Genomic DNA, 21,315 nt, shown 5'->3' with positions numbered 1-21,315 from the left:
AGAGCAACCCTGAATAATTTATTCTATCAACTTGATAACTGCTTGCCATGATAAGCTCAAAAGGGGAGGTGGCTTTCAGAAGTCTTGCACTAAATAAATACCTGCCCATTGAAACCAAGTTAATGTAATTCAGGCTTAAATGCTATGATCACTGGCTTGGGAGAAGACATTAGACTGCTTATTCTACAGTGGATTTAAAGGCTTTTGCAGATGTAACATAGGGGAAAATCACCCCAGTGTTTCCAGGTTTTGGCCCACTTACAATTTTCTGGCAACAGGTGGTCCGGCACCTCCTTTAATCCGAACAAAATTACAAGAACTACTTTGCCCCCCCCCCCCCCCCCCCCAAAAAAAACAGTGCCTGGCTCGGCCGGAGCCAGTAGATCCATTCCCATCGCCAACTTCAGAGGCCAACTTTGCAGGCCGGTATCGTGGCCCCTTGGAGGACCATTCCGGGACTGTTGGACTACTCCCAAAGACCATGGTCTCTGATGGTATGATAAAACGGATAATCCAGAAAGGCTCTGGAACCAAGTTTGCTGGGAAAATCGGTGGTGGACCTGTACCCACAATAGGTACTGCACGACTAGGAAGCAGAGCTGCCCAGTAAACCATCGTTTTGTGTTTGTTTGATCTTCAAATTACTCCTTTCCACAGTCAGGAAAAGGCAATGGTAGTGTACTGCTTACCAATCCTTGTATAAAGAAAACAGTTCTGCCTCTCTTAGAAACATAGAAATTAGGTGCAGGAGTAGGCCATTCGGCCCTTCGAGCCTGCACCGCCATTCAATATGATCATGGCTGATCATCCAACTCAGTATCCCGTACCTGCCTTCTCTCCATACCCTCTGATCCCCTTAGCCACAAGGGCCACATCTAACTCCCTCTTAAATATAGCCAATGAACTGGCCTCGACTACCCTCTGTGGCAGAGAGTTCCAGAGATTCACCACTCTCTGTGTGAAAAAAGTTCTCCTCATCTCGGTTTTAAAGGATTTCCCCCTTATCCTTAAGCTGTGACCCCTTGTCCTGGACTTCCCCAACATCGGGAGCAATCTTCCTGCATCTACCCTGTCCAACCCCTTAAGAATTTTATAAGCTTCTATAAGATCCCCTCAATCTCCTAAATTCTAGAGAGTATAAACCAAGTCTATCCAGTCTTTCTTCATAAGACAGCCTTGACATCCCAGGAATCAGTCTGGTGAACCTTCTCTGCACTCCCTCTATGGCAATAATGTCCTTCCTCAGATTTGGAGACCAAAACTGTACGCAATACTCCAGGTGTGGTCTCACCAAGACCCTGTACAACTGCAGTAGAACCTCCCTGCTCCTATACTCAAATCCTTTTGCTATGAAAGCTAACATACCATTCACTTTCTTCACTGCCTGCTGCACCTGCATGCCTACTTTCAATGACTGGTGTACCATGACACCCAGGTCTCGCTGCATCTCCCCTTTTCCTAGTCGGCCGCCATTTAGATAATAGTCTGCTTTCCTGTTTTTGCCACCAAAATGGATAACCTCACATTTATCCACATTATACTGCATCTGCCAAACATTTGCCCACTCACCCAGCCTATCCAAGTCACCTTGCAGTCTCCTAGCATCCTCCTCACAGCTAACACTGCCCCCCAGCTTAGTGTCATCCACAAACTTGGAGATATTGCCTTCAATTCCCTCATCCAGATCATTAATATATATTGTAAATAGCTGGGGTCCCAGCACTGAGCCTTGCGGTACCCCACTAGTCACTGCCTGCCATTGTGAAAAGGACCCGTTTACTCCTACTCTTTGCTTCCTGTTTGCCAGCCAGTTCTCTATCCACATCAATACTGAACCCCCAATGCCGTGTGCTTTAAGTTTGTATACTAATCTCTTATGTGGGACCTTGTCGAAAGCCTTCTGGAAGTCCAGATACACCACATCCACTGGTTCTCCCCTATCCACGCTACTAGTTACATCCTCGAAAAATTCTATAAGATTCGTCAGACATGATTTACCTTTTGTAAATCCATGCTGACTTTGTCCAATGATTTCACCACTTTCCAAATGTGCTGCAATCCCATCTTTAATAACTGACTCTAGCAGTTTCCCCACTACCGATGTTAGACTAACTGGTCTGTAATTCCCCGTTTTTTCTCTCCCTCCCTTCTTAAAAAGTGGGGTTACGTTTGCTACCCGCCAATCCTCAGGAACTACTCCAGAATCTAAAGAGTTTTGAAAGATTATTACTAATGCATCCACTATTTCTGGAGCTTCTTCCTTAAGTACTCTGGGATGCAGCCTATCTGGCCCTGGGGATTTATCGGCCTTTAATCCATTCAATTTACCCAACACCACTTCCCGGCTAACCTGGATTTCACTCAATTCCTCCAACTCCTTTGACCCGCGGTCCCCTGCTATTTCCGGCAGATTATTTATGTCTTCCTTAGTGAAGACGGAACCAAAGTAGTTATTCAATTGGTCCGCCATATCCTTGTTCCCCATGATCAACTCACCTGTTTCTGACTGCAAGGGACCTACATTTGTTTTAACTAATCTCTTTCTTTTCACATATCTATAAAAACTTTTGCAGTCAGTTTTTATGTTCCCTGCCAGTTTTCTTTCATAATCTATTTTTCCTTTCCTAATTAAGCCCTTTGTCCTCCTCTGCTGGTCTCTGAATTTCTCCCAGTCCTCCGGTAAACTGCTTTTTCTGGCTAATTTGTACGCATCATCCTTCGCTTTGATACTATCCCTGATTTCCCTTGTTATCCACGGATGTACTACAATGTCCACATTGTATTCTATGTATTTTCTGTCTGCGTTCGTTTTGAATCTGTGGGTTTGTTGGTTGGGAGCTTCTGGACATCTGAATTTCCCTGAGGGGATCAATAAAGTATTTATTATTATTATTATTATTTATTATTACCTTCCCTGATTTATTCTTTTGCCAAACTGGGATGAACAATTTTTGTAGTTCATCCGTGCAGTCTTTAAATGTCTTCCATTGCATATCCACCGTCAACCCTTTTAGAATTAATTGCCAGTCAATCTTGGCCAATTCACGTCTCATACCCTCAAAGTTACCTTTCTTTAAGTTCAGAACCATTGTTTCTGAATTAACAATGTCACTCTCCATCCTAATGAAGAACTCAACCATATTATGGTCACTCTTGCCCAAGGGGGCACGTACAACAAGACTGCTAACTAACCCTTCCTCATTACTCAATACCCAGTCTAAAATAGCTTGCTCTCTCGTTGGTTCCTCTACATGTTGATTTAGATAACTATCCCAAACTTGGTTTGCTCAATTACCAATTTCTGAAAATGACATAGGCACAAAATGCTGGAGTAACTCAGCAGGTCAGACAGCATCTCTGAATAAAAGGAATAGGTGATGTCCTGAACAAATGAAAATGTGAAAAGGTGAAAATTTCACCCCAGCTGAACAAATGCAGACTGTTCCCTTCACTATAGGAAATCATGCAACTCAGTATCAAAATGAACTGAAGATAAAGTCCAGAACTAATGGAATTCTTCTTGGATTTGTATTAAACATCTTTCTTCTGATTGATAGATAATAAAGTATATTACCATAAACCAACTCCACTCTATCAAAATTAAAACATGCCAAGAACATGTAACTACCAGGATTTCCTTCCACTCCATTCCCAATGAAAGATTTGTTCAGGCATCAAGCCATACAGATCACAATTGGTGTGGAGATGAGGAAGCAGGAATTTAAAAATCATTTGTTACAATCGTAGTACAGGTGCACAACCTTTTATCCGAAGATCCAAATAACGAAAACCTCCGAATAGCGGCCATTTTTTCGGTCCTTGAAGAAAGGTCCTTGAAAACGTTCACCGAGGGCGGCCCGCAGAGGTGACAGCGGAACCTCCGGTCGGTCCTCGAAGAAAGGGGAACTAAATCCCCATTCATAAAAGAGAAGGTGAGGGTATATTGCGCAGGAGGGTTAATAATTGACAATATGCTGCTGCCTGCCCGCTGAATTAAAAAGTTCCCACGGTAGACTCACGATATACAGTGTTTCGTGAGTCTTGCGTGGGAACTTTTTAACTCAGCGGGGCAGGCAGCAGCAGATTGTCGCTCGCTTCAGTATCACCCCACCTACACCCCTCTGCTTCCCGGCCATGTGTGTGACCCCTTCCCTTCCCTCTCCAGCTCCCCGCCCATTGCACCGGCGCGGGGGCTTTGCACTGTCTTCACGTCGGCGATTGCAGCAGGACCGTGTCAGGACCAATTAAGACACCGACCACCAGGCCCACCGCAAGCACGGAGATCCCAGAGACCCACAGCCAACAGCAGCCCAGCCCAGCCCCACTCCAACTACAGAGGAACCTGGGTTGCGGATGACGGGGCGCAGCTCGGGGCGTCGTAGGGGCCCATCGGGGAGCGGCCACTCAAAGCCACGCCGGGAGATGTAGGGCCCTGCCCCGGGTCTTGATGTTGGAGCCCCCGGCGGGCGCTAGCAAGTCCGCGGCAATTGACAGCCGCGCCGGGCGTTGTAAGGCCCCCCTCCAGGTCACTCTCAACCTCTATGATGTTTGCTCTCAACCCCGTAATTCGGGCGGGAGAAGTCGCCACTGCCGGTGCCCCGCAAAGCAGTCTCCCACCGGAGACCCGCGAGCTCCCGGTGTCACCATCCACCGGAGTCGGGTCGCAGCAGCTCGCCCCCGCAACTCTCCACGCTCCGAAGCTGGCTAGCTCCACGGAGGTAGGTCCGTAGGTCCACAGCTCCCACCGCCGCCCACCGACCCCCAGGCCCACTGCAAGCACGGAGATCCCAGAGACCCACAGCCAGCAGCAACTCCAGCCCAGTCCCGCTCCAACTCCAGAGGAACACGTAGGGGCAGAAGCTGATGGTGTGCAAGGTACGTCTTGTTCTTGGGGTGGCGGATGAGGGGGCGCAGCTCGGGCTGTGGGCGAACTGCCACTTGTCGCTGTAGCGGCCAAAGATCATAGAGGAGCTCCTCTATGATCTTTGGTAGCGGCCCATCGGGGAGCGGATTCCTCTGGAGTTGGAGGGGGAGGGGGGTATTGTGCTGTTTGATCGCCCCCTGCTATCCCAGGGACAGGGAGACACAGCGGCTTTTTAGACTGGTGGGCAATCACTTCCAAAGTTCTGCCCACACAGTCAGTACACCTCTCCTACACTGTATTTCATACAAACATTTATTCTGCAAGAAAAAACGACATTGAAGACTCAAACTCGCGATCGAGTAACTGCCAGGATCAAGTCGCAAACTCGCGACCTTGCGGATATGAGCCGAGCACTCTACCACTGAGCCAGCCATTAAAATCTACGCTAAAAAATTTCCATTCCGAAGACCGACAAATTCTGAATTACGAAAAGTGTCTGGTCCCAAGGCTTTCGGATAAAAGGTTGTGCACCTGTACTTTCATTGGAAGCAACAAGGCTGCAGTCACTCCATAGTGTACAAACATCAGGCACACAGAAATGATAAATAGGGACACAATGCGCCTATAGTATAATATGACAATAAAGTACAAAGTATAATTCTATAGGTGCCAGTTAACCGTTAAAATCAATGGACAATATTGGAAAATAATATATCCAGCAAACAAAAACTCTTTCACCCTTACTCTCAACTAAATGTGCTTTTTGTACTTCAATATTGGAATTTTAAGCTTACAGAGGAGAAAATAAAAACCACTTTGCGTGAAAGAATGCCACTATTCATTATACCATTAACTACCTCTATTGCTTCAACTACATCAAATCTATCAAAAGTAACAAATCTTCAAGGGTAAATATTAACTGTTATCATTGACAGAAACATTGTCAAGATCTACAATGCCATTAAGTATGTCTTGCTACTGAAAATATTAAGCGACCTAATCCAGAATCCTGTAACCCATTGCCTATACCAAAATAAACAACATTCTGGTCAATGGCTATGAATGAAATTCTGACAAACTTCCATTAGGAATGCCATTGCAGATCCGTAAACATCTAAAATGCACCAAATACTTAATTCGGAATGCTCCATACATGCAGTTCAGTCTTCAGTTCCCTTTGCAAGCAATGACTGGAAATAGATTTTCTGGCTTTAGGGAATAAAGTATTTGCAAACATATGTTGCACAACCTAGTTTAAAACTAAGCACCATATAAAATGCATTCCTGTGAGCATTTAAGATAATTAATGGCACCTCAAGATTTACGGTACTACAAATATCTAGAATCCATATTATTGTCACAAGTACCGAGATAAAACAAAGTTTTGCATTGTATGTGCTATCCAGGCGGATCAAACACAAGTGTGATCATACCACACACAGTACAACAGCTAATACTAAAAGAGAAATATAATGATCAAGCCACAAAGAAAGTGCAGATAATAAATGCAAGGGCCACAACGAGGTTGATTAGGAATTCATCCTTAGCATGAGCGGTCTGTTCAAAATTCTGACAATAGCAGGAGCAGAAGCTGTTCTTGGATCTGGTACGTTGCTTTCAGTCTTTTGCACCACCTGCCTAACATAAGGGGGAGGGAGGAGTGACAAGGGTGTAAGTGTTCCTTGATTACGTTGGTTGCTTTCCAGAGGCAACTTGACGTGTAGATGGCGTCAATGGGGAAGGGGAAAGGGCTATTTGAAGCAGAATTTGGCCACACATTTGTGAATGCACATGGAATACAGTGAAGGGCTGAGGACCTAGCTTGCCGGGCACAGGTGTTGAGAATTATCGTAGAGGATGCTTTGCAGCGCAACCTTAAGGTCCTGTCCCACTTTCACGACCTAATTCACAACCTTTTTTACTCGTGGACATTTTTCATCACGCTAGAAAAACACCCCGTTCTGCTTGATGCCACGAGTACCTACGACTAGCATCACGGCCTGCTACGACCTACCTACGACCTCCTATGACCTTGTGACGACCATGCTGCGAGTATGAGTCATGGGCAAACTTGGCAGAGGTCGTGAATTAGGTCGTGAAAGTGGGACAGGCCCTTTACTGATTGTGGCCTACAGGTGAGAAAGTCAAGGATTCAGTTACAGAAGCAGATGCTGAGGCCTAGGTCCAGGAATTTAGTTCAAATTTTGGTGAAGGCAGAGCTATAATCAATAAATAGGGTGTCTGATGAGGATGTTCTTGTTATCCCTGGATTATTTTGCCAGTCAATTCCAAACTGTGCACTCTGGACATCCACTTACTCGTGCCATAAGATGTAGTATGTTTTGATTTGGTGCACTATAATTTCAAGCATCTTCAGCGATCTTCCCTCAGCTTTCTCACCCAAAAAACACACAAGCTTCCCATCACCACAAACGATGAATTATTTTTTTTTTTTAAATGTTACACAAAAATTTCAAAGTTCAAAGCTAAAGATCCTTAGCAAGGTATACTGTTAACTGCAGTCATCAAACGTGATTTCTGTAATTTCATTTTACATTGAATCGGCAAAATATCTTTCACTCTTAAATTGCAAACTGTGAACAATGATCATGCAATATTTTGCTACCATATGGACTAAATTTGATCTTGTTAAGATTTTTAATAAACTATTTTACTCTCACAAATGTTGTTAAATACTTATGGAATTAGACGCAACTGTGCACCAGTAAATATGCAAAATGCAAATATATCAGCCGAAAAAGGCTGTGACCGAAAACCTGCCCTCAAACCTTTTCTATTCCGTTATTCACTCTTTCAAGCCTCCTGATTTGTGTACAATTGAAAACTATTATGGGCCTGTCCCACTTAGGCGATTTTTTATGCAACTACAGGTGACTAGTTTGTCGCCGCATGATTGGCGGGAGTAGTCTCCTCAGTCGCGCAAAAAGTTGTGACGTCTTTTTGGTCGCCGCAAAATTTTCAACAAGTTGAAATTTTTTCGCCGACAGTGAGTTTGACGCCAATGAGCATAGCTTGACGTAAGTGCTGCCGTAGGTTGTCGCCAGGATGACGTAGGTTGGTGCCGGTTTTTCAGCGACCTGCTACGACTATGACAATCGCCAGCAGTTGCCTAAAAAAACATTTATTAAATCGCCAAGTGAGTCAGACCCATTACATTTACAAAAAATCCAATTCCATGACAGAAAGCTCAACAATTTACAGGCATCAATGTTTTACATTCTTGTAGCCATCATTAAATTGAGAGGGAAATGGAGGGAATAATAAATCAGGGGGGGGGTGGGGGGGGGGGGGGAAATGCTGGTTGACTCAAATGCCACTGTGAAGTACAGAGACACCCTTTCTCCAACACCAATACACAAAACATACCATTTCTGGGGGGGTTTTACAAGTCACAACTATACCAATGAGATGGAATCCATGGAAAATATTTATTTAATCTGAGCAATGTATAATTGTACAGTTGGAGAACTTAAATCTCATCCAAAAGAGATCAACTCCAACAGTGCAGCACTCTCATGGTACTACACCAATGTGTCCCTCTAAAAATTGTACATGCTGAAAAATTGAAATAAATAGAAAACACTACAAAGATTCAGCAGATCTTAGCACATCTGAAGAAATAGAGACAGTTAACATTTCAAATGTCGCCTGACCGCTATTTGTTTCCAGCATACTATTCTCATGTCAATTTGGATTTGTTTGCCAGTCTCCAAAATAAGTCCTGAAGCCACAACCTGCTGCCTCACAAGAATTTACTAAATGATACACAGCCAACAATGATATTGGCATGAGGACTTAAAAACAGAATATTGAAGCAAATAAATGGCATCCAGGTTAGTTGAGCAATAACTGGTCAAAAAAAACGTCAAGGTGTGCAAGTGAGACTGTGCATTTCAAATGTTTCCAAATAAACATCTTTGTACTCTCAATCTTCATTCAGTGAGACATGTCTACATGCCCTGATTATTAAGAACGATATATGAAAGATTAATAACCTGCACAAGACTCAAGAAAATTTGTAAAATCATCATTTATAAGACAATTTTGTAAAATCAACCAAAAATTCATTAACTTTAACCCAGCAGCCCCAGAACAGAAATGTATGATTACATTTAGATGGCATGTGAATAAAGCAAGAATCCATACATTTAAATGCCTAATTAAATTGCTGTTTTACATTCACATATGCAACTAGTTTATTGAAAATCACTATTTTCTCCTTGATACTCAATATTTAATTCAATTAAATAAATGGAATATTACCATAGATTTATTTATTTTTCCTTAAAATTTAAGAAACATTAATCAAATCTATGGAAAAGAGGGCTAATTATTTCCTTCAAATAAAAATTACAATCAACAATTCCCTTCACTGATTATCAACGGTTGTGCAAGTATCCAAGTGGTGCCATGAGGCAATACAGTATAACATTTCAAACTTGGACTAGTTTTGGCAAACTTGAATCAAAATGCACAGTCAGAAACAAAAGATATATACAAAGTCAAAAATTAAAATTCTCCAATACCAATAAAATTATCCAACATTCAAAAATCAAAAAACTGCCGACAACGATGCATATTCCATCGAAAACATAGTTAAACATATTTAAAGAGAGCAAACCATGTAGACAAATTATTTATCCAAAACTGTTTCATTTCCCCATTTTACACTTAAAAGTATGCTTAAAAGCAATCTTCTTTATTGACCCGACCACATAAACCTCTGACAATTTGTCACACATCTCTCAGTGAAAAACGACAAGATAACCAAAAATCGGGGGGGGGGGGGGGGGGGGGGGGGGGGGGGGGAGGGAAGGAAGAAGCTCAACATAGATAGAGAGCTTTTGGTCCTTTTTGCAATTCTTTTTTAATGTTATATTGTGAAATACAAGTCCACTATCTGGCCTCTGACATTACCCAAGGAAACATTATTACAAAACGTACACATAATTAATAACCATTAGTATATGGAATAATTCAATTTTTGACAGAACAAATTCAGCTTAATCCTACATATGAAAATGTAATACCCATTTCAAAAAACCTTTCAGTTTTAATTTCACAAACTGAACAGTATTTCATTTTCAATCCATGCTTCCTGAAACCGTAAATAGCAGACCATATTACTTATCTCTGCACTAATCCTTAAAACCTCCAAAGATTTATGATTAACCCCAAAAGGCTTAACATCTCCCCACTCGTCTTCACTGTGGCTTAAGATGAAGACTTGAAAAATAAGACATTTAAAGTACCAGCATTCAGAACATGTCAGCACTAACAAACCTCCAAAAGGAGGTATACATCCATGACATACAATTAGAAAAATAGATGTCTCTTAATAAAACCATTTCAAAATACTTATTATAGACGGCATTTAAATCTTACCCGAGCCACCAAACTGGCTGCTTGCAAGTGTAGTTGGTCCATTTTTTCCACTATTAACAGGAGGAGAAAACATCTAAAAAAAAGACATTGAGATTAATGAGTTTACTCTTGTGGTTTAATACATCTAAACCCATTTAAAAAGATAATGCAATACACAAAATCTGTATTTGTGATTGAAACAAGGACTGTGATGTAATTACATTTTTTTTAATTAATACCAATTACAATATATTGCAAGGATTGCCTTTACAGATCATCAGGACCAGAAATTACAAAACTGGTGAAGAGCGACTTCTAATAAAAACATAGTACTGGGCGATTTAAATAACAATGTATTTGCCATTTCCACCAATCTAACAATACTGATCAGGTGAAAGCTGGAGCTAGTCAAAGCATCGACAGACAACTTTAGGCAAGGAGAAAACATTCTAAATTAATTCAGTGCTAACCCAAAAATTAAACGTGTGCTGAACGTCACTAAAAATTGTAGCACTTTCCAAGTGAATCTATCCCTGTGAAACTACTGGACTTGAAGTCTAGACATAATGCAAAACTTCAAGAGCTCCTTTGCGACTAAACTGGATCCTGGCAATACCACATGCTTTCACATGGTTTGTGTGATGGGCAAAACATGTTAAAGATAAAGCCTTCAAGCATCGTACCGCACTAAAATCCAGCAGATCGTTCAATTCCTTGTCCGTTCCTATAGCGGCCATCCGCTGCTGTGGATTCATCTTGAATTATTCTCACTAAACCTATGAACAAAACACAGGAACCCACGTTACTTAAAAACAATGCATTTAGTTGTATATATATTTTTAAAAAGCTAACAAATGTTCTAATAGTTTGCAGGGAGGCGAGGAGCAGAAGAATGGAGCAAAGATTTTAAATCCACGATTCCAACTCTCTTAACAAATAAGACTCGAGGGAACTTCCTGAACAAGTAAAAGTCTGTACCAGACTCCAACCACATAAAGAAAGTGCGTCTCTTCTCAACCACAAAAGTATAAGTTACTTTACCATAAATGACAGGTAATCTGCTAACATTCCACATGACAAAGACTAGTTAACCTCGACTGGCAACCCCCATGTAAGTGTTTTTAAGAGGGTAAATCACCAGTATTAAGTTTTGTGTAGAGCAGCCTCCAGCAGTGTTTACTCCGCGGGGGGTGAACTCCTTCACAGATGTTCCCTCTCTTTCTGAGGGTTTAAGCGGAGCTGCGGCCGTCCCGCTCTCCCGGGGAGGGCACCGGGCACCGGGCGACGTTTCCAGCCGACGGTGCCTCTCCTCCGCCCCGGCCCGGCCTCCCAGTTACCCCGCTCTTGCCCTCCCGAGGCCCAGGCTCCCGCTCCCTCCCTGCCGCCTCAACTTTGTCCGTCCGCTCCCCTCCCCTCTCCTCCCCCCCCCCACTCCGTCAAACATCCAACCTCCAGCGGCACCGCTCTCGGGTGAGGGCTTCGACTCCCCCACCCCGCGATCGGCCACCGTGCCGGCCTCCACTAGCAGGGCAGGGCTGGGCGGGAGTGAGTGAGTGAGTGAGTGGGCGCGTGAGGCGGCCTCAACCCTCGCCCTCCTCAACCGCCGATCCTTCAAGCGGACTTTTCTTTGGGGGGGGGGGGGGGCTACTGAGTGAGAGGGCTGAGCCGCGTCACCACGCCGTATGCGGACGCTGTATCCCTCCGAGCTGCTGCTTGTGCAAAGAGGAATCATGTACCTTCCTTGCCTTCCCTTCTCTGCAGGAGACAGACTATGCAGTGTGCAATCTAATGCTTACACTTGCATCTTGGTGGATGTTGAGATTACAAAAAAAGAATGATAATGAGTGCTTTGTTTGCGCGGAGTAGGCAGCGGTATGTTTTCCCCTGTATTTGATTGACGGCAGATTAGTTGATGGGGTCGAATTACACGCATGGTCAGTCAGATGTTATCTTCCTGTAGTACGCAGGCCAATATACACACACACACACACATATATATATATATATTCATCCTGGAGGCAATCTTTAATGACTTCGAAATAACTGGCATCAGTGGAAGAGAACAGAACCATATCAACAAATAGATGGCAGTGGTAATAATGTTACTTAAAAACTATGCAACTGCTCATGTTGATAAAGATAGGCTACACAGTTTTTAAACTTGGAATAATTTTAATTGTGCATTGTCTGGAATCGTGGCTTGTGTGAAACTATTTCATTGTCATAGACATTGGAAGATCAAAGCTATATCTGGACAAACGAGACAATCTTTGGAATTAATTAATGCCTTTAGAAAGGAAATCGCTTTATCATATTAACAATAACTAACGCGTTGAATTATTCATACTTAGTTGGAATTAATGTTTATTTTTGTCATTTACATATGTTCGAACTCAACAAGATATCCAGCAGTATGCTTTTCACTCAAGATTCCAGCATCTGCAGTCTCTTGTGTCAGCCACAACATATCTTACTTTCAATTTAATGGGACACTCAAACATGATGGCGATATGAATGTAATTTTAATTAAGAGTGTGGGATTTCTAAATCTGATTTGGTTTAATAACAATCACCACAAAAATACTCGAGATTGAAAAGAGATCGAATAAATAAAAACCCAAATGTAGAAACTAGCACCAGTTTTCTTGACACAAACCTGCGTTCAATCATGATTTTCGCGGTTTTATGCTCAGTTTTAATCGTTCGCCGCTGGACTCGGCAATCCCCACGCGATTGAAAGGTAGCGGAAGGGGAGGCGATGAATCGAACTGAAGTTAGAAAGATTTATGGAGGGCCATCACATCTAACACAGAAAGCAACATGTGCCATTTGTCGGACCCGCGCCATTTAGTTGACCCACTGAAGAGGATTACATAGGTCTTTGCGCGTTGCTCTCAACTGGGTTCAAATACACTACATTTGTATTGAAATCCTGCCGGCAAACAAAAAAACGGAAGTTCGGGCACCATCCAGCCTTTCCCAAGATCCCCTGTTCTTTCATCCCACAAAATCGGTTCGGGGTGGAGGCAGAACAGCGGCTGCTGCAGCTCGGAGCTATCAGACGGCAGCGCCGCATGCCCAGGTCACCGCCGCTGGGAACCTTTGACACAAAGCACCCGGTTCCAGCGGCAAGACAGGGTTAAAAAGCCACCCGCTCCGCCCCTCATCTGTTGAAACCACAGCCCCATAGCTATTCGTGGAAAATTCTTTCACACGAAAAGGCAAAGTAATATAAATAAAAACAAACTATCATGAACATTTAAAAAATAACAGTTCCCATGCACATTAATTCCCTCCTTTTCTAGGTCCAACTCTTTATCAGTTGAGTTTACCCAGCAACTTTAATATCCCGATATTTCATCCACTGAAATGCTAAATGCAACTATTTTAAGGTGTTTAAGAAGGAACCGCAGATGCTGGAAAATCGAAGGTAGACAAAAATGCTGGAGAAACTCAGCGGGTGCAGCAGCATCTATGGAGCGAAGGAAATAGGCAACGTTTCGGGCCGAACCCCTCTTCAGACAATCTGAAGAAGGGTTTCGGCCCGAAACGTTGCCTATTTTAAGGTGTTCTATTGGTGAGAGATAATGTCCGTTTTAACAGGAATGGCCTTCCGGTAAACTAAACGGCACAATTTGCTGTGACCTCAGTTGACAGACGAAAGATACGGGACTACCAAATTGTGAACACTGTCAGGATGAGGATCAATGTCAGCTGTAACTCCGTTTAATTATTGTCAATTACATGGCACAACGTAGCTCGTTAATCTAAAATATCACATCACATCTCTCAAGAAAATAATCTGATAATTTGCTTCAATGGCCGTGAAGCCTTTGAGATGCCCGAAAGTCGTGGGAGGTGCTTTTTTTTCCTGTATGAAAATGCTTTTTATGATAGAGAATATCAGTGTGCAAATAAATGTGATAAGTGCTGTTCAATTTTGATTATCTTCTAACTAGTTTAAACTATAACTAATTGAAAAGTACTTAGATATGACAGTAAATATCTACATTAATCTGGCAATTTGCAATTTCTTCCAGTAGACAATTCCTAGATTGGAGGCACAAGAAACAGTAGATGCTGGAATCTTGAGTAAAACACAAAGTGTTGGAGGAATTCAGCAGATCGGGCAGCATCCATGGAGGGAATAAGCAGACAACGTTTCGGGTCTGGTCCCATTCAGACAATCTTTAAATATTGTGTAGAGGAGATGAAAGTATATCAATAACGTGTTTGCATTCAATCCATATTAATGTTTGATTTCTACTTCAATCTGAACAACGGTCTTTAAACGACAGGAAAACCGCAAACCACTCTGCTTGTGTACCTTCGATATTCCAGCATCTGCAGTTCCTTTTTGAACACTCTGCTATATAATTTGCTCTAAGGCGGCAGAGAAATGTTTATTATAATCATCAGAAAAAGAGAACCCACCAAACATTGCGTTAAAGGGCAGTCCATTCGTATCTATGAACCTGTTTAAGTAATGTATCTGGGAAACTTTGTCATGTTCCTTTAAAATGCAGATGGACAAATTGGAGCTTGGGATATGTCGCCAGAAACTATATTTATTCTCTCAAGTCACAGAAGTCATACCGAGATTGTCTGCTGCCAAGTATAGGTTTTCATGTTCTGTCATTTATTCACCCACGGGGTGTTTCATTCATTTAAACAGAAAACAACCTAAGAATTGAACCTTCAAGTTTATTCTGTTGCTAATCAGATTATATTATCCCAACAAGTTTGTCAAGAAATGTGCACTTCGATAATGACTCCCACAAGCTCACATCTGAAATTATTTCTGCACACGCAACGAAGAATTTTAATTTCCTGGTATTTATTCAACATCTAATTTACTTAATATGTTTAAGAAGGAACTGCAGATGCTGGAAAATCGAAGGTACACAAAAATGCTGAAGAAACTCAGCGGGTGCACCCGCTGAGTTTCTCCAGCATTTTTGTGTACCATCTAATTTACTTATCTATCTATCATCAATAAAATCCCAAATATAAAGCACGTACTTCCATATGAAAGCGACGAGAGTCTAAGTGTGTTGACGCGTCTTGGTGGCAATGTTTCGTGAATTGATCATGGCCTTTGCATTACATTGCCTGGGACGTAATTTCAGCTTTCAGAGGAAGTATCTCTCACAGTTTACGCTGACACAATATGCAGTCAATCTTGCGCCGTGTATCCGAATATGATATCAGCAATACTGACAACCCGGTGAAGTAATCCTCGTGTTTACAAGGCTGGTGGACTGAGTGTTAATTTACAGTTGCTTCTCGAGGCTCTTTTGGAGGCTCTGGTGGTCTAATTAATGAAACGGGAATCCACGTTGAAATTCTACTCGTTTGCCGCGATTGTTTAACACCAGAAAGGCCACATACCAGGACAGTCCCGTTACACCCAGATTTAATTAGCGGATTGGAAATTGTTCCACGCTGGTGTATTTTTAAGACGGCAAGATCACGAGGTAAACAGGAATTGTCGACATGTTTCATTTGTTATTGAATTTAACGGTGACATTAGCAGATTTAAAACGATAACTAATTGTAGCTTTTTTCACGCTGCTCCGTGGTTCAATTATGGTTTGAGCATATATATTTTACTGACGTTAGTTTAAAAGAAAATCACGTTCCGACTGTTTCCGTGGAGTTCGGATATTGCATTAGAATGCTAACATAGAATGACAGCAGTACATTACACGCACGGAGCGGGCTGCTTAAAGTTGATGTCTGACATCCGCTGTGTTTACATAATAAAAACACAAACGCCGTCACAAACAGGAACATTGCAAATGAAAAAGGAGAGCACGTACCTCGGTATTCAGGCTAATTGGTGCAGCATGAAGAGGAAGACTTTGTAAAGTTCTGCCCGGAAGACGATTCCCGCCAGCAGCATCTAGTGTCACTGTATTGACAGCCGAACAAAGGTGCTCCCGGCTCAGAGAGGGCGAGGAGAAAGGAGTGATCTGCAGGGATTCCCGTGCAAAATTCCACACTGAAAATGGCTGATAAAGTGAAACTGATTTTCGGATGATTTAATAAATATTTCTAATACAGAAGTTAATTTGAAAACCACATACCTCAGATGTTTCTCTTCTAACTAAACAACCCAAATAATTAGTCGGTGTTTATCCCAGCGGAGAGATACGAAGGTTATTGTAGAGAGCTGGAATGATTTTGCACCACATATGATTTCATTGCAAAGTACGAGATCTGTGCCTCGTTTTATTACCTTTACAAGGTGGCTGCAGATTGGAGCATTTGTCCAGGATAACTCCCTTAGAAATTCAATAAAACCTGCTCATATCTGCGGAAGACGGGTTAATATTGTACTTCAGAATCGTTATCAGGTTTTCTTCTGTTCAATTGCCACGGATTTGAAATGATGCAATTAGCGTCACCTGTTGGCAGCGAGAAAGCGGAACGTGTTAAATCAGCCCAGTCTCGCATTGTTTTTGGCTTTGCTGCCGGGCGCTGAATCTTTTGGAATCAAAGCCGAATTCTTCAGCAATCCTCCAAAGAATCTTAACTTCCGTTGATTTCCATTGAGCTTTTACGGTCTCTTGAACTTTAAAAAAAAGTATTAAAAAAAATATTTTCCGCTTGAATACAAACGCTGAAACAAGCCGGACCGCGCTTCCAAGTTTGTAGACAGCAGCACCGGGTACAGTATCTGCATTCCCCAAAGGGACCTGCACTAACGCTGTAGGACCACAGCTCTGAGCTGATTCTGGGATTAGCATTCACCGAGTGCGCTCACCGATGGAAGGACCCGTGTTCTGTGTTGACGAATGAAACCAAACAAATATCTTTCAAGTTTTGACACTGATGTGAATTTGAAGCGCCGGCGGTCATTGGTCGCAGGCGCAGCCATGACATGAGGAACTCGGTTGTTGCAGTCACTTCCCAACCGGTTGCAGTTTTGCCACTGACTCATAAGGTTGTGGGTTTAAATCCCACCCCAGAGACTTGCACAAAGTTCTCGGCCGGCCCTTCACTGAAGGAGCGCTGTTGGAGCTGTTGTTTCCGAGACAAGTTGTTACACTGTTTGTGCCCTGTTTGTCTTCTTAGCTGGACGCAAACATCCCATGTCACTGTTTCAAATATCAGGAGGGTTGCCACTGGAGTACAACACAATATACAAACTTGACCAACATTTCCAAAATATTCCCCTCCGTCAACATTTTTAGTCGCTATTTTGAGATTTCTCTGTGCGCAAGTTGACTGTCAGGGTTCATTCATTAAAATAGTGGCCACACTTCAAATACAAAGCGCTTTAACGTGTGCGGAAAGGAACTGCAGATGCTGGTTTATACCGAAGATAGACACAAAGTGCTGGAGTAACTCGGCGGGTCAGGCAGCACCTCTGAAGAAAAAGGATGGGTGATGTTTTGGGTCGCGACCCTCCAGCAGTTTGAGATGCTCGGAAGGCTGCTTTAAAAAAAAGTATTTCCGTTCAGCCAATAACTTTGAAATTATATGCAGTGTTTGTGTGCGCATAGAACATCTAACATATAAATCGCAACCAATCGTCAGTTTTTCTGCATACTCGCATCGTTTAAATATTCCAAACAAAGATTGGCTCTGTGCGAGCCAGTTGATCTGCATCAATGTTACTGGTTTAGTTGGAGCTTGATGGACGATGGTGATGATTGGGTCACAACCAGAAGACTGGATATGTGCAGTCCAGTCATATCTTCAGCTGATGTAAATGGTGAATAGGAATGAGACTGGATAGGGTGGGGTAATTTTCATTCATGGATCTAAGGACCTTGGAGAGATACATAACATCAGGAGGGAGATAGATAACACAAATTGTCACAGAATTTTCTCAGGATAGAGAAGTCTAAAAATAAAGGACATGGGTTAATGGGGGAAAGATTTAGAGCAGGGGTGGGGAACCTTTTCATGTTGGAATGCTGCATTAAGTTAGCTGTAATCTAATAAGGCCGCATCCAAGATACTTCAATCATATATACTTCAAAATGTACATTATTTTGTTCAAATAGCCCTCATGACTTACTAATGTTTTAATTGTGGCCGTCAGTTGGGGAGGATTATTTCGTTGAAACATCTGGTTTGGAATGAACCATTCAGGCTATGTCAAAAATTGAAGTATTTAGATTACTCCCAATTTCAGTTTGTTGTCTATGACCTCGTAAGTTAAAGCTCTTTAAGTGCTCATTCATCTAACATTCACCACAAATATTTTACTGTTGTTTAAAATATATCAGTGTAGTTCTTTCCAGGATGTTCTTTATACATTTTTGTAATAAACATCCTTCCACAGACCTATGGGTATCTTGAGATGTCCTCAGTACCACTTATTTAACTATTAAAACTCATCAATAATGAAAGCTTTCTTCCACCATGTGACTTGGTGTCTGAAAAGGATTACTCCAAGAATGATTGCATCGAAGGCATCCATTTCCATGAAGGCAGATGGACCACTGCAGTAATAATACCAAACACACACAGCAAGCACAAGGCAAAATATTTTTTACATTGTCAATATTTTCCAAACCCACGCAAAATGTCAATGAGGTTCGTTTTACAAGTAAACACTTTCAGAAAAGATTGATGCAAAATCAGGAATCTACGGATAGGAAATTCAGGGTAGAAAAATTGTGCAAGCCAGAATTACAAGAGCATAAATCTCCTATACTGAAAATAAAGATTTATTTGTGGTCTCTGAGCAAGATTGTAAATATAATGCTGATTGTGCTGTTGGCACAGAACAAGTCAAATGCTCTGTCAGTGACTGAAGATTATTTTGGATACTCTTCCTTTGTCATATTAATTACAAAACCCAAATGTTGCTGTACTTGGCGAAGTGTGGCCTGCCCTCCCTCCTACGCCACAGGGATCACCCGGGCCGTCTTCCAGTTCATCTGGGGGTCGAGGATGGACCGGGTGCGACGGGTCACAATGCACAAGTCGGCAGACAACGGAGGCAAAAGCGTGCCCAACAACGCTCTCACCCTGATGGCCACTTTCGTGTGTGGCTGCATCAGACGGAGCGTAGAGCCAAGTGTCACTACCTGCTACCTGTCCCCGTTGTTCCGAAGGATGGGCCTGGCACAGACGCCACGAAATGTGCCAGTCAGCTGGACATTGCTGCACCATCTGTCGCTCGTGGAAAGGTTCTTCCGGACCAACACCTTTGACCACAGGTCCATCGGGCAGTGGTCAGCATGGAACGTCCTGCAGGCACTGCAGGGAAATGACTCGATGGATCCTGTGGCATGGTTCCCAGAGCAGACTGCCCAGCTTGTCTGGCGAAATGCCTCATTGCTAGAACTCACCAACAAGTAACAAGACCTGGCTTGGCTGGAAGTGAGGGGAGCCCTCCCCATCAGATCCTTCCTGCACCGTCGGAACCTCACTGCCAGCGCACACTGCCCTTGGGACGGCTGCTACGGAGAGGAGATGGTTGCCCACCTCTTTGCAGAGTGTGGCTTTGCAAAGCGAGTCTGGAGAGGTCTGCAAGGGTCCATCACAATTTATTCCGAACAGCTCTGTCACAGAGGACTCTGTGATTTACGGACTGTTCCCAGGGACGCATTCAGAGACTGACATCGAATGTTGCTGGAAGGTCATCAACTCGGTGAAAGACGCTCCTTGTTCTGCCCGAGCTTTGTTGATCTCCCAGCGGAGCAAGATACCTGTCCGGGAATTTTGCCGACTCTCCCGCTGCAGACTGCAGGAGTACGTGCTGAGGGACGCACTGAAGCTCAGTGTAGCCAACGCCAAGGCTCGGTGGGGGAGGACCACAGTCTAAGATCCTTCCGCTGCTAGATATGGGGGGGGGGGGGGGGGGCAGGGTGTGGTGGAGACACCCCTCAAAAAAAAGGGAAGGGATTCCACGGCAGTGGGCCACATGGGTGGTAAGGGTGGGGGATAAATTTGTGTAAACAGAATTGAATGTTTGTATAGCCTCCGAGAATGTCGGAGGCTATACAAACATCTCCGAGGGATGAATTTTTTGCACAGTTCCTGTATTGTATATATTTATTACTTGAATAAAATGAAAAAAATGTTTAATTGTTCTGTTCATTGGATAAACAGGAACACCCATATTCTAAATACATGCTAAAGAGTGGCTCTCGGTCTCAGCTAGGTTGCTGTTCTGTTCTTCAAATTAGAAACAAAGAACTGCAGATGTTGGTTAATACACAAAAGTACATAAAGAAAGAAGGGACGAAGGGTCTCGACCCAAAACGATACTTATCCATGTTCTCTAGATATGCTGTCTGACCTGCTGAATAACTACAGCACTTTGGGTCCTTTTGTTTTAAACATACATTTATCATGGTGACCATCATAACCTGGGGATATACAAACCATTTCATAGGTTAAGTCGAAGTGGATTCTGCTATAAGACATCAAATATTGCTCTGCAAAGAGGCCTTATCATGAAAAGAGATATTTACTTTAATACAAGGTAGACAAAAATGCTGGAGAAACTCATCGGGTGAAGCAGCATCTATGGAGAGAAGGAATAGGCGACGTTTCGGGTCGAGACCCTTCTTCAGACTTTAATGCAACACCATTCACATCCATTTCAAGACACTTGTAATGTGTTTTTATGGCTAATCAAATACTTCTGATGTTAGTCACTGTTGCAATGTTGGAGTAGGAATAATGAAGCATGTGGCCATGCCAAAGAGGAAAGTGATGTAAACAATGAGGAATTAGTTGAGGAAATATAACAGACAAGAAGACTGATCCTTCCAGTCTGGACCAGATACCATGGATATTATTCTAAGGAATTATATATTCATTCTCAACACAGTTAAGCACACAGACACTATAAAATAGACAAAATTAATTTAGTCAGATTTGCCATATTCTCTTCCCTCTGGGGCTTATTTGTTTCAAAAGTATGAGGATAATTCAGTACATTTTTTACACAATTTCTCTCATGAAAAGTCTAAATTTGCAGGCTCTCTTCTGAATTTCACTAACAGCTTTGGTAATATTAGGCATCCTTCTGGTTTACAACATAATGACCTAACACAAAGTCACCCACATGCAATTGTGTCGTACCTGGCTGG

The 21,315-nt window shown here is 42.7% G+C and overlaps 1 protein-coding gene across 20 annotated transcripts in view; it reads right to left on the bottom strand.

Moving 5' to 3' along the window:
• Window positions 1–16,091, bottom strand: part of tcf12 (transcription factor 12) — a 151,690-nt gene extending 135,599 nt beyond the window's left edge. For 14 of the 20 annotated variants that reach the window (XM_033050564.1, XM_033050554.1, XM_033050560.1 and 11 more), the window contains exons 1-3: window positions 11,676–11,864; window positions 10,933–11,027; window positions 10,271–10,343 (exon numbers count right to left, since the gene is read on the bottom strand). In XM_033050564.1, coding sequence (XP_032906455.1) covers window positions 10,271–10,343; window positions 10,933–11,004 — 145 coding nt within the window. In that variant the 5' untranslated portion in view covers window positions 11,005–11,027; window positions 11,676–11,864. Of the gene's footprint in view, window positions 1–10,270; window positions 10,344–10,932; window positions 11,028–11,387; window positions 11,505–11,675; window positions 11,865–12,905; window positions 12,925–16,071 lie in introns of those variants that run through there. The other 6 variants (XM_033050571.1, XM_033050555.1, XM_033050577.1 and 3 more) reach the window with 4 other exon arrangements.
• Window positions 16,092–21,315: the final 5,224 nt, after the last annotated feature.

Source organism: Amblyraja radiata, chromosome 34, assembly GCF_010909765.2.
Source record: "Amblyraja radiata isolate CabotCenter1 chromosome 34, sAmbRad1.1.pri, whole genome shotgun sequence".
In the NCBI taxonomy this organism is placed as follows: domain Eukaryota; kingdom Metazoa; phylum Chordata; class Chondrichthyes; order Rajiformes; family Rajidae; genus Amblyraja; species Amblyraja radiata.
Note: the sequence above shows the minus strand (reverse complement) of the source record. Positions and strands in the feature narration are given on the sequence as shown.